Below are 14,802 nucleotides of genomic sequence, written 5' to 3'. Positions count from 1 at the left end.
TGTTTTAATCTGCCACGGTATTGAATTTGAAGTCTATCCAGCCAATGATAAAAAAAATCGCTGGTTCATAGCTGTCAGGACTGCATAAGAAGTTTCAAAATCAATTTGGTCATGTCAAGTTTTCTAACTCTTATAAATATGTTATTCAATTTTTCCTTTTATTTATTAAATATAAGTTCTCATCTTGCTTGGTTCCAAATTTCAAGTTAATCCTTCCAATAATAAAAAAAAGTATTTAGCATTTTCATTTCTTTGTCAGGTTGTCAGGACATTATTCAAACTCCGTACAGTAATCGTTTCCGTTCCGAGACTATTTTCCTTTACTCTATAAGTATCCAGAAAAAGTTACCATTAAAAATGTCACATAAATACCCAATATTTTTTTTTATAATTTTATCACTTTGAGATTGTAAAACCTGATGCATTGGCTTGAATGTGTGAACGTTATTTGATAACGTCAGGAACGATAACTCGTGGCGTAACGTCATATCAAAATAAAAGTTTGTCAAACTGCTGTATAACCAGTGTATTTTTGTTTGATAAAATGGTTTGTTCAAATTTTCTAAAATTTCAAGTTATATTTTAAGAAAATTTAAGAAAATTAAACGAGCCAAATTAATTTTAGTAAAGTGTTGGGTACCACCTTAATTCACTTGAAAAAGTCTCAGGACATATAGTATTAAACGAATCATAAACTAATTTGATAGGACAAAAAGTCACAAATAATTTTTTGAATATATAAGACAAAGATTTTGAAATGTTTTCTTTTTTATTACACAATATCAGAAGTCGATTAGTTATCAAATCAGTGGACTTCTGCAAATATTTATATTTAATTAGGAAATAGTTCCGAATAATAAGCTTTGACGGAAAATGAAACTGAGCAAGATTTCAGTGTACATACTATACAAATCCATTGACTGAAGTTAGTTAATTTTAAACATGCAAAGGATACTTTTCTTGGCGCAATGAACCTATATAAGTACCAAGACATTGTGACACTTTGTTTTCATAACAATAATTTAATCTTTATTGTATTCATTCAATATTTTTTTTTTAAATTGCAAACGATTGTTTCAAATATATTACTTTAATCAAATATTTTATTGTCATATAAACTTTACAGTTTATGACCATCATATATTAATAACACAACATATATACATACATGAAGGGGATAGGAAGGGTCCTGATCCCGAAATCCCGCAGCGAGCTTAAAAACACCCGATCCCGGAGTAAGTAAGTAAGTAAGTAAGTAAGTAAGTAGATTTCATTTAGAGTGGCATATATATACATAATAACAGAGAAAACATGAGCTCTGGTGAGCTCTTTAACCGACTATCACATAAAAAAACATGCAGCATCATGCAAATCTACCAAATAAAACTAAAAAAACATGCAATATAGTGAAAGCAAATCTATTTGATTTGTGAGCCTCCAGAGTCAAAGCTCATGTGGCAAGTGCCTCTATGTGCATTGAAACGGGGGAATCAGCAAATCATTTGAGATTATAAAATATAACCGACTAGAAGCATAAAAACAATAAATAAATAATTATAAGCATAAGAAATTTAAGTGCCGGCAAATATTATTAAAAAAAATGCATAAAAAGCAGAGCAAAAGGCCATTATAAAAAGAAATAAATAAATTTCAGCATTGAGACAGCACTGGATGGAAACGACATGAACTGCAGTAGCATTTTTGACCCCCACACCAGGAATTTATATAATTCCTAAACTGGTCAAAATAAGTCATGAGTCTATCCTCATTAGGAAGTGAGTTCCATATACCAGAGACATGTCTCTGCATATACTTGTGCTGCCTCAAATCTAAAGGATCTTTTACCATAACTGGAGGTTCTAGGTCTAGGTACCTCAGCAGTGTTTACATACCTGAAATTATATGAACTATTTTTTATTACAACTAAATCTTGAATAAATAAAGGACATTTTTTATTAATTATTTAAAAGGTCTCCAAGGCAATTGAGCGCATTCTATGAGTTTTTAGTGATGGAAGGTTCGAAATCTGCAGGAGTGTTTTGTATGAGCCCTGATGGTCTTCATAAATAAATCGAAGCGCTCGTTCTTGTATTTTTTCTATTTTCCTGGTATTTCCTGGAGTCCCGATAAAGGTCCTATCCCCCCTCATACCATGAAATAAAACATACCGTGACAATAATGATAGTCTGAATTGGGAGTTTAAATTGTCCTGTAACTTTCTCAATTTGTCCTACATTTGTTTTAAAAATGTCAGTGCCCCTCTTATGAAAATATCTGGATGATCGACCTCAGTAGCGGCCTCAGGTAGCGGCCACTGTTTATTGATAAATGATTCCAACAGAAGTTATAAAAAAAATTGTAAGGAATTTGTTCGCCTCTTGTTTGTTTGAATTAGCTCCCCTTTATGGAATCTTCATTTCATAAAAGATGGCAGACCAAAACGATTGGAGAAGCGAAACTTTTCGCCGAAAAGTTATACAGCAGATGTAAGAATAACAGAATCACACAAACAGTGAAATTTAACAGATAATCATGTATTAAACTCTCATGAAAACAATCTTTGGATTATGGAACTCCGTCATGTCGATTTAGCTCCTTTTTTACGGTACGCACTGAAACCCGGACCGGACCGGACTCCGGACCCGGACTTGGGTATGAAACCCGGACCCGGACCCGGACTGAACGCCGGACCCGGACTGAATGCCGGACCCGGACTGGGTAAAAATTGTGAATTTTCTTATAAATACCTTTTCTTTTTTTATTAAGTGGAAGGAAGATAATTTTTGGAGAACTGTAACACATTATATTAATTATGAGATCATCAAATTTTGCTCTTACTCTTGTATAGTCTAGCATGCAAGTTAGACTTGCAATGATTCTGAATCTTCAATTTACAGTTGTGCAACTACTTTAAAAAATATATATATATATATGTATCAATAAAATTGAGAATGGAAATGGGGAATGTGTCAAAGAGACAACAACCCGACCAAATAAAAAAAAAATGTTTACAAATGACTTTAAAAATATATATATATATATATGTATCAATGTTTACAAATGACTTTAAAAAAAGCCATAGAAATATTTTTTTTATAAATTATAGGGAGAAAGTGGATTTTCTTAAAATTATTTTTTCCTTTTTTTGTTCATCTATCAGAGACATATAATACAATTATTATGTTTCTGAAACTATCCAGAAGGAAGTTTATTTTGGCAGAAATATACAAGATGCATTACATCTATAATAATTATGAAAATGAATCAGACCTGTATAACCAGACCTGATACATACCGTGACAGTAGTTTATATGGGCATAAGTGACGCGATGCATGAACCTGCATTACGTAATTGTGTAATAAGTGTATAAAAGTCCGATAGGAAATGGCAAGAATATCTAGTCATGTCACCTCACAATAACTCTGGCAATAATACCATTAGTCATGCTGGTAAATTAGGGAAGGACCGAATTATAAACAAATGTAAAAAGTGTTATGACCAAAATGATATTTTGAAAACTGTTTTTACACGGAACACCGCTAGTTTGACTTTAAACTATGAAATGATTTAAGCAATAATCTTATTTATATTCTCAGACATTTATTTGTTTCATAAACGTAGGAAAAAATATTTTAAAAACGACTATAGTTGGCAGTAGTCCTTTTGTGCCAGTTAATGTTTTTGAAGGGTATCCTTACCGCAAGATGTACAACTATAAATGGAGTAGAGGCATTTTTCAATAAAAACGTTGAACTGTTTATGGATCCCATCCTTCAATATTTGTAGGTTCCGTTTACAAAATAGGCAAGCGACAAACTACTACATATATTAAATTGTGAAACTCAGCAGCAGTATGAAGATAGCATGTTTCAGAGTAAATGGGGAATGTGTCCCATGTACCCGCTTGCATATCATATATCATTTATTTTTTATTTTTTACGTAGTATAACAGCTCCAGAAAGGTTTCATTGACATTACCAACATTCGAACTTGATCTCTTTGTTGTGTATAAGTTTCATAACATTTGGTAAAGTCAAACCTTCGTGTATGTAAGAGAACGGAAACCAAAATTTCAGCATTTTTTTCCATTTGTAAAGGAATCTTACTTTAGAGTGGTTTAAATGACACTTAAAAAAATTAAACTTGATCTGTGTTTTGTGTTAATATTATTAAGAATTGTGTATACACAGTGTGGGAACAGAACTGTACGGTTTTCTAATATTTTTGTCATTCTGGAGACTGTCAAGCATGGATCCGACATTTTGAAAATTACAAGTTGCTTGATGGAAACTTTGATGAACTCTAATATTACTTTATGACGTTTCTGCTTCAAATTTTGATCGCTTAATAATTTTCTATGTAACTATGAACCAATTAAATAATAAAAAAACGTGTTTCTTAGAATGGTGGAGATCCGAGTAGAACGATTAAAGCTGTCTCACATCAGCGATCAAAACTGTCAAATAAACATCGAAAAACCAATCGTTTCTACCAAAATTTTCACGTGTACCTTTTCTGATATATAATTTCACCTGTCTGAATGTTTCAAAGCCATTGTTCAAGGAGAATTCCAAATATATTCCTTTTCTCTATGTCAGATATTTTTATTGACAGTACAATCGCTTGCAAATATACTGTACAATCACTTGGAGCATTCATACACGATCGACCGAGTTTTATCAAAAACATCGCATATGCATTTCATTTGTTGTTCCTTGTCTGTCCTAAAATATTCATCTATGGTATTTGAAATGAAAATGAACTCAAAATCACTAATTTTGCCAATTACGATTATATCATTCAAGGAACCTGTTTCAGGTGTCTATATCAGAGACAAAACTCGTACAATAAGTATACAAGACAAAATAAAGGTACAGTGCAAATGTAAAGAAATTACTAAAATTTAAATAATCCTCGTACAAAATAAAAAAATATTTATATATACCGAAAGGTGGCTGTATGCTCTTGAAGGATAAGCATAGTGAAGTTTACTTAATTTATTATTTTCCATCAATTCCAAAAAAATATATATTTACGTATTTGGACAATACAACAAAATATGTGTTATCACATGCAGCTTGATCGGGATATTTTAACTTGATTAAGGAATTTGAATGTTGAATGGTGGTAGCTATTCACAAAACAACAAAAAAACGTCTAGGCCAATAAACACTAACCAAAAAGAAAGATGTGGTATAATTTCAAATGGTATATCTGTGTATTATAAGCTATAACTTCTAATGGAATTTCCGATGTATTACATGTGTAATAAAATGTTCAGTCAACAAACTTAACGACAATAAACAGTGTACATACAGTTAGTCGTCGTAATGCAATACACGCAGGTATAGTAAACTTCAAACTAGTCCGGGGTTATGTCAGGTCACAGTCCGGACTCACCTGTTCAACATTGTGTATTACATGGGTGATCGCTGCTTATTATTAAATGACGTTTATAGATTTTTCCGATGACTATCGAATAATTTAAGAAATAGAAAAATGAATAAAGGAAAAGCCAAAAGCAAAACGGGAAAAAAAAAATCTTTCAAATTAGCAAATAATTTGGTATATTTATATACAATCCGTATACTCCCAGTCCGGGGTTATTTAAGGTCACGGTCCGGACTCGCCTAGTATTTTTTTGTTGATTCTCGGGTGAACGTCTTTTATTAATGTTTCAGACGATAATCCAGTAAGCAAAAAAATGAATGAATCAAATTGATAAAGTTCGTTTCATCAAATAATTTGTAAAGTTTTATATCTCTATCGATGTCTATAGTTTGCGAATACACCTAGTCCGGGGTAACTTCAGGTCACCATCCGGACTCGGCTAGTACATGTAATTGTTTCGTTAAATGTCGGATAAATATCTTATAATTGTTTTCTGTATTACATGTTTGATCAAAGGTCCCGTCAATATACATTACGACAATAAACAGTGTACATACAGTTAGTCGTCGTAATGCAATACACGCAGGTATAGTAAACTTCAAACTAGTCCGGGGTTATGTCAGGTCACAGTCCGGACTCACCTGTTCAACATTGTGTATTACATGGGTGATCGCTGCTTAAATGACGTTTATAGATTTTTCCGATGACTATCGAATAATTTAAGAAATAGAAAAATGAATAAAGGAAAAGCCAAAAGCAAAACGGGAAAAAAAAATCTTTCAAATTAGCAAATAATTTGGTATATTTATATACAATCCGTATACTCCCAGTCCGGGGTTATTTAAGGTCACGGTCCGGACTCGCCTAGTATTTTTTTGTTGATTTTTGGGTGAACGTCTTTTATTAATGTTTCAGACGATAATCCAGTAAGCAAAAAAATGAATGAATCAAATTGATAAAGTTCGTTTCATCAAATAATTTGTGAAGTTTTATATCTCTATCGATGTCTATAGTTTGCGAATACACCTAGTCCGGGGTAACTTCAGGTCACCATCCGGACTCGGCTAGTACATGTAATTGTTTCGTTAAATGTCGGATAAATATCTTATAATTGTTTTCTGTATTACATGTTTGATCAGAGGTCCCGTCAATATACATTACGACAATTAACAGTGTACATACAGTTAGTCGTCGTAATGCAATACACGCAGGTATAGTAAACTTCAAACTAGTCCGGGGTTATGTCAGGTCACAGTCCGGACTCACCTGTTCAACATTGTGTATTACATGGGTGATCGCTGCTTAAATGACGTTTATAGATTTTTCCGATGACTATCGAATAATTTAAGAAATAGAAAAATGAATAAAGGAAAAGCCAAAAGCAAAACGGGAAAAAAAAATCTTTCAAATTAGCAAATAATTTGGTATATTTATATACAATCCGTATACTCCCAGTCCGGGGTTATTTAAGGTCACGGTCCGGACTCGCCTAGTATTTTTTTGTTGATTCTCGGGTGAACGTCTTTTATTAATGTTTCAGACGATAATCCAGTAAGCAAAAAAATGAATCAATCAAATTGATAAAGTTCGTTTCATCAAATAATTTGTAAAGTTTTATATCTCTATCGATGTCTATAGTTTGCGAATACACCTAGTCCGGGGTAACTTCAGGTCACCATCCGGACTCGGCTAGTACATGTAATTGTTTCGTTAAATGTCGGATAAATATCTTATAATTGTTTTCTGTATTACATGTTTGATCAAAGGTCCCGTCAATATACATTACGACAATAAACAGTGTACATACAGTTAGTCGTCGTAATGCAATACACGCAGGTATAGTAAACTTCAAACTAGTCCGGGGTTATGTCAGGTCACAGTCCGGACTCACCTGTTCAACATTGTGTATTACATGGGTGATCGCTGCTTAAATGACGTTTATAGATTTTTCCGATGACTATCGAATAATTTAAGAAATAGAAAAATGAATAAAGGAAAAGCCAAAAGCAAAACGGGAAAAAAAAATCTTTCAAATTAGCAAATAATTTGGTATATTTATATACAATCCGTATACTCCCAGTCCGGGGTTATTTAAGGTCACGGTCCGGACTCGCCTAGTATTTTTTTGTTGATTTTTTGGGTGAACGTCTTGTATTAATGTTTCAGACGATAATCCAGTAAGCAAAAAAATGAATGAATCAAATTGATAAAGTTCGTTTCATCAAATAATTTGTGAAGTTTTATATCTCTATCGATGTCTATAGTTTGCGAATACACCTAGTCCGGGGTAACTTCAGGTCACCATCCGGACTCGGCTAGTACATGTAATTGTTTCGTTAAATGTCGGACAAATATCTTATAATTGTTTTCTGTATTACATGTTTGATCAAAGGTCCCGTCAATATACATTACGACAATAAACAGTGTACATACAGTTAGTCGTCGTAATGCAATACACGCAGGTACAGTAAACTTCAAACTAGTCCGGGGTTATGTCAGGTCACAGTCCGGACTCACCTGTTCAACATTGTGTATTACATGGGTGATCGCTGCTTAAATGACGTTTATAGATTTTTCCGATGACTATCGAATAATTTAAGAAATAGAAAAATGAATAAAGGAAAAGCCAAAAGCAAAACGGGAAAAAAAAATCTTTCAAATTAGCAAATAATTTGGTATATTTATATACAATCCGTATACTCCCAGTCCGGGGTTATTTAAGGTCACGGTCCGGACTCGCCTAGTATTTTTTTGTTGATTTTTGGGTGAACGTCTTTTATTAATGTTTCAGACGATAATCCAGTAAGCAAAAAAATGAATGAATCAAATTGATAAAGTTCGTTTCATCAAATAATTTGTGAAGTTTTATATCTCTATCGATGTCTATAGTTTGCGAATACACCTAGTCCGGGGTAACTTCAGGTCACCATCCGGACTCGGCTAGTACATGTAATTGTTTCGTTAAATGTCGGATAAATATCTTATAATTGTTTTCTGTATTACATGTTTGATCAGAGGTCCCGTCAATATACATTACGACAATTAACAGTGTACATACAGTTAGTCGTCGTAATGCAATACACGCAGGTATAGTAAACTTCAAACTAGTCCGGGGTTATGTCAGGTCACAGTCCGGACTCACCTGTTCAACATTGTGTATTACATGGGTGATCGCTGCTTAAATGACGTTTATAGATTTTTCCGATGACTATCGAATAATTTAAGAAATAGAAAAATGAATAAAGGAAAAGCCAAAAGCAAAACGGGAAAAAAAAATCTTTCAAATTAGCAAATAATTTGGTATATTTATATACAATCCGTATACTCCCAGTCCGGGGTTATTTAAGGTCACGGTCCGGACTCGCCTAGTATTTTTTTGTTGATTCTCGGGTGAACGTCTTTTATTAATGTTTCAGACGATAATCCAGTAAGCAAAAAAATGAATGAATCAAATTGATAAAGTTCGTTTCATCAAATAATTTGTGAAGTTTTATATCTCTATCGATGTCTATAGTTTGCGAATACACCTAGTCCGGGGTAACTTCAGGTCACCATCCGGACTCGGCTAGTACATGTAATTGTTTCGTTAAATGTCGGATAAATATCTTATAATTGTTTTCTGTATTACATGTTTGATCAAAGGTCCCGTCAATATACATTACGACAATAAACAGTGTACATACAGTTAGTCGTCGTAATGCAATACACGCAGGTATAGTAAACTTCAAACTAGTCCGGGGTTATGTCAGGTCACAGTCCGGACTCACCTGTTCAACATTGTGTATTACATGGGTGATCGCTGCTTAAATGACGTTTATAGATTTTTCCGATGACTATCGAATAATTTAAGAAATAGAAAAATGAATAAAGGAAAAGCCAAAAGCAAAACGGGAAAAAAAAATCTTTCAAATTAGCAAATAATTTGGTATATTTATATACAATCCGTATACTCCCAGTCCGGGGTTATTTAAGGTCACGGTCCGGACTCGCCTAGTATTTTTTTGTTGATTTTTGGGTGAACGTCTTTTATTAATGTTTCAGACGATAATCCAGTAAGCAAAAAAATGAATGAATCAAATTGATAAAGTTCGTTTCATCAAATAATTTGTGAAGTTTTATATCTCTATCGATGTCTATAGTTTGCGAATACACCTAGTCCGGGGTAACTTCAGGTCACCATCCGGACTCGGCTAGTACATGTAATTGTTTCGTTAAATGTCGGATAAATATCTTATAATTGTTTTCTGTATTACATGTTTGATCAAAGGTCCCGTCAATATACATTACGACAATAAACAGTGTACATACAGTTAGTCGTCGTAATGCAATACACGCAGGTATAGTAAACTTCAAACTAGTCCGGGGTTATGTCAGGTCACAGTCCGGACTCACCTGTTCAACATTGTGTATTACATGGGTGATCGCTGCTTAAATGACGTTTATAGATTTTTCCGATGACTATCGAATAATTTAAGAAATAGAAAAATGAATAAAGGAAAAGCCAAAAGCAAAACGGGAAAAAAAAATCTTTCAAATTAGCCAATAATTTGGTATATTTATATACAATCCGTATACTCCCAGTCCGGAGTTATTTAAGGTCACGGTCCGGAGAATGATGTGATGTGATGTGATTGCAAATGAGAGCTGACAAATAAGACCAAATGACACAGACATATACAACTATAGGTCACAGTACGACCTTCAAAACTGAGCAAATTACATACCGGAAAGTCAGCTATAGAAGGCCCTAATAATGACAAAAGGAAAAGAAATCGCTATAATGAAAGATATACAAATGTATTACACATCAACAAACGACAACCACTAAATTGGCTCCTGACTTGGGACAGGCACATACTTAATGTTGCCAGTTTTAACTCGTTTGAAGGCGACCCCCCCCCCCCCCCCCCCTTAACTTGGGGCAGTGCTGTAAAATAAGAACAAACTATTAAAATCAGTTGAAAAAAATATTAACTCATCAGATGGATACAAATAGATTTACAAAAACAGAGTATACTTGGGTTGGTACTAATACTTATACAGCCACACAACATAACGACACCAACTACAAATATGAGAATGCTCGCAGTTACTGATCACAGCTAGTACATGGCCAACAACTAAAGGTAAAAAGCAATCCATCATGGTTTATATTTTGGTTATTTAAACACTGAATTGCCAACAGCCTTAACGTATCTTGTAAGTAATTCCTGGTTGTGTCTTCTTTTTTCGTTTTCTTTCAATATCCTAAAGCGAGTCTGTGTAAAACTTTGCCAATAATACAATATGAGGAACAGTAAAAGATCATAAGAATTAAGAGGAACAATTAAAAGACATACAAATTCGTAGGAACGATAAGTCTTAGAGATTATAATAACTCGGATGAACAATAAAAAGTCACAAGGCTTCTGAGGAACAGCAAGAGGTCATAAGAATTCGGAGGAAAAATCAAGTCATAAGAATTCGGAGGAACAATAAAAAGTCATAAGAATTATGAGGAACAATAAGATATTATAAGAATTTGGAAGAACATAAGATAACATAAACATTCGGAGGAACAATAATAGATCATAGGAATTCTTATGATACTAGTTGACAATTCTGATATGTACAACTCGCTAACGAAAGAGGTTTATATTGATGAATAGAAAGTGATATTCACCTGCAATTTACCTGTGCACAATCGGCGCAAATGAAAGATCGAAACTTTTAAAAATCGGCGTAAATGTCAAACACCCAATAAAACACGAGACTTTCATTACACAGTGACATAACAACGCTTAATTAATGTTCTCATGAAAGTGAACTAATATTAAAAGTGACTAATTAAGACTGCCAAAACAAGAAAGATCTAATTTCTTGTCCAATTGCATGTAAAGCACAAGTTAAGGCTAAATTCGTAAATTTCGATAAATGTTTATGAAGAGGGAGAAAATAACCGTCATATATCAAGTATATATTTATAGAAGTAAGACATTGAGTCATAAGACAAAAAAGTCGTAATAACTCAAAAAAATTATTTATACAGTTTCTTAGAGAAATATAAATACACGGGCGCATTATTTAGAAAAGCAGGAATTCTATTTTTCCCTTTATGTCTAGAAGAAGAAAACAAACAAAGAAATATAATCCTCGAATGTTTCAAACTGTTGCGCTTCACTCTTCCTTTGAATAAAAAATTAATTTGCTTTCATTGATAATAAAAAGATTTTATTAATTTCCATAAAACAATAACGACAAGAGAGTTATTTTATCTCTTCCTTACTTTTATTATATGACAGCATAAATCTTAAAAAAATATTTTTGAAAGTGGTAAAAAAACCACAGTCCGGGTCCGGCGACCAGTCCGGGTCCGGGTCCGGGTTTCATACCCAAGTCCGGGTCCGGAGTCCGGTCCGGTCCGGGTTTCAGTGCTTACCCTTTTTTACAAGATGAAAACATCTCATTTATAAAAAATATAGACAAATTAGAATGACATGTTTTCAGGAAGTCTAGATTCATAACTGTTAACAGTGTATTATATCTTATATACACCTTTCACTGTATCTTCTCTTGAAATCCTTGTATACATTAAAGGCACTGGCTACGGTTACATGGAAATGTAACAATAATAAAAATATTATTGTTACATTGGAGACTAGTCCAAATAATTATGACGTCTAGGACGGCTATTTTATTTTTTTTCTGGGACGCCTTCCTACGAAGGAAGGCGTCCCAGAAAAAAATTAAAATAGCCTTCCCAGACGTCCTAATTATTTGGACTAATTGGAGACTAATTGTCGGAATCCAAACCGATTAATTACGAATGTAACAATAATTACTGAGACTACGGCTACATTGCGTTATTGTTACATGAAAAACAGCAATGCACGATAGATTTATTAAACTTAAATCTTTTACAGAACTTTGTATTCCTTAATTCTTTCATATTTACTAAACAATACTTGCAATACTGATAAATAATAAATATTATTATTCAACAAATGGTGTATAACTTGAATAGTTTTACGTATTAATGGTTTAGATGTTCGTAGTCTTAAAGATACTACTCAAGATTATGAGTGACAAAGGAGAAAATATAGTTCAATGGTTTCACTTTTTTAAGTATTTAACTGCACACCTACTCTTCAGTCAGAGCTCAGACATAAATAAGTCTGAATCTGCTTTTGACTCATAGAGGTCTAAGTTTGTAAGTTTTAGGATTTGTCTCCCTTTAATATAAGACAAAATACGACTTGAATAAGTCCAATTTTGTGAAACAAGAAATAATTGACCAGAATCAAAAAGTTGCAAATATCGACTCCTACAAGTCGATGAGTGATCAAAATTGGTTAACTTCAAGACCCACGCATACTTATAAGGAGGTCATGCATCTAAATCAAATAATGACAACATTGAAAGCCAATGCTTTGTCTTCTAAAGAAAAATATGAATGAGAGTCTAAAAAATCGGAGATAATGTTAATTAACCTTACAATGCTACCACCTGGATTCACACTTAATGAGGTAAAGCATCTGTGTTTAGTAAGGATATTCAATTAGATAATTAAATATAGATAGCTCAAGTCCTTGTGAACTCTCATACAGGTTTTTGCTGTCATAGGTGGTGTAGTTTGGCCACAAAGTAACATTAAGTTTTTTCACCAACATAAAAAGACCTAAACAAGTCTGTCATTTTCTGACTTAGATAAGTCTAAATTTGAAACTATATTTTTATAATAAATACATGTTTTGACTTATTTAAGTCAAAAACAAAAAACGACTTGTTTATGTCTGAGCTCTGACTGCTCTTACTACTGTCATTATACTTTGAACCAATTTTGTTTAGGTTGAAAAAATTAAACGACTTGGGATGCGTTTTAAACGAAACTGAATCAATATCAAGACATAAATTTCATACAGCTATACAACTTGACGCAAATGGATACATCAAAAGCAAAGTTTGATATCTGCAGCTTAAATACTAAGAACGTCTATGTACACGTATCCGTGGAGGACGTAATTTCGTACATTAAAAATGTGTCGGACTTTAAAAACCACTTACTTGATTTGCAGAAATTGTCATTGTATAAATAAAAAATTACAGTAAATAAATTGTATGTAATAAATGTATGTATTGTAAATAAAAAATAAATATCTTCAACTTTTATTATTTAGTACATATTACTTGTCCCATCGTGCATTGCTGCTTTTCATGTAACAATAACGCAATGTAACCGTAGCCTCAATAATTCTTGTTACATTCGTAATTAAACAGGTCCTTACCCAACCATGCACTCCGGCATTTAGTCTCCTGTGTAACAATTATATTTTTATTATTGTTACATTTCCATGTAACCGTAGCCAGTGCCTACATTAAATGGATAAGATCTGAATTTTTAATTAATATAATCAAAAAATGCTCCAGCCACAGGGTAATTCCAGCCACAGAATCCCATTGTAGCAAGGAATGTATTCTCAAGATCTGAGACTTAATTAATGTATAGTTTACTTTTGTCTAAAATGTGTTTTCAACTCATTAAAAATCCTCCAGCTCTAATAAATATTCAGCCAAACTGGCTTACTGGCTCTATATATAGGTCAAATAAATAGCAAGATCTACTTGTATAGTAGCTCTTGGCTCAACAGACTTACTCACTGTGTATCATCAGTACACTGGATATAGGTACTAACCAAGTGGGCATAATTGATTTTGACCTTACATGGTAACAAAAATCTTTGTTTTGCTTTATCAATATTCAATGTACATTTCTTAACATTTGAAATTCCTCCTCCCAAATAATTTTGCATCGATTTTTTCCTATTCATAAAACAACTTTAATCTTCTAATAAGAACCATTAACTTGTACATGCTCAAATAGTTGTGAATGTCAACACCAACTTTCAATTTCAATACATTTGTTGAGACGTTTACAAGTTTTATCTGAAACAAACCTAATACAGGGCAAAAGTAATAGTTACCAATCATAAACCTACCTGTGATTACTCATTCCTTGAAATATTTTGGGTAATAAACGAGTATGACAATTTGGTTATGTGTACGGTGTACAAGTTAACTATGCACCATACATCAGGATTTATGTTGAGGGATAAAATTTCGAAAAATAACCTATGTATGAAGGATTCCAATGCCAATTATTTAAACAGCTATACTTATTACACACACACATTGACCGTCTATCAGAAAAAGAGTTGAAATGAATATAGAATTATATCGAAAAAGACGAGGGCCAACATCTTTTTCAAGTATTTGCACATGCTTTTAGTAATCCCTCTTGTTTTGGGCAATAATGAGACATCTCTAATCATCAACCTACGACCAAATCATTTCTTAAAACAGCAATTATGTTAAGATTGAAATACACATTGATATTTTGTGAACAAAACAAAGATTGTTCGTTACCGTGTAAG

General features: G+C 33.0%; 1 protein-coding gene across 3 annotated transcripts in view; it reads left to right on the top strand.

Annotated features, from left to right (window-relative positions):
- The first annotated feature begins 2,346 nt into the window (after nt 1-2,346).
- Nucleotides 2,347-14,802, top strand: part of LOC134681024 (mediator of RNA polymerase II transcription subunit 15-like) — a 112,816-nt gene continuing 100,360 nt past the window's right edge. For all 3 annotated transcript variants that reach the window (XM_063540394.1, XM_063540396.1, XM_063540395.1), the window contains exon 1: nt 2,347-2,486. In XM_063540394.1, coding sequence (XP_063396464.1) covers nt 2,428-2,486 — 59 coding nt within the window. In that variant the 5' untranslated portion in view covers nt 2,347-2,427. The remainder of the gene's footprint in view (nt 2,487-14,802) is intronic.

The sequence above is a fragment of the Mytilus trossulus genome, chromosome 8 (assembly GCF_036588685.1).
Source record: "Mytilus trossulus isolate FHL-02 chromosome 8, PNRI_Mtr1.1.1.hap1, whole genome shotgun sequence".
In the NCBI taxonomy this organism is placed as follows: domain Eukaryota; kingdom Metazoa; phylum Mollusca; class Bivalvia; order Mytilida; family Mytilidae; genus Mytilus; species Mytilus trossulus.
The sequence above is the reverse complement of the archived record's forward strand: the minus strand, read 5'-3'. Positions and strand labels throughout refer to the sequence as shown.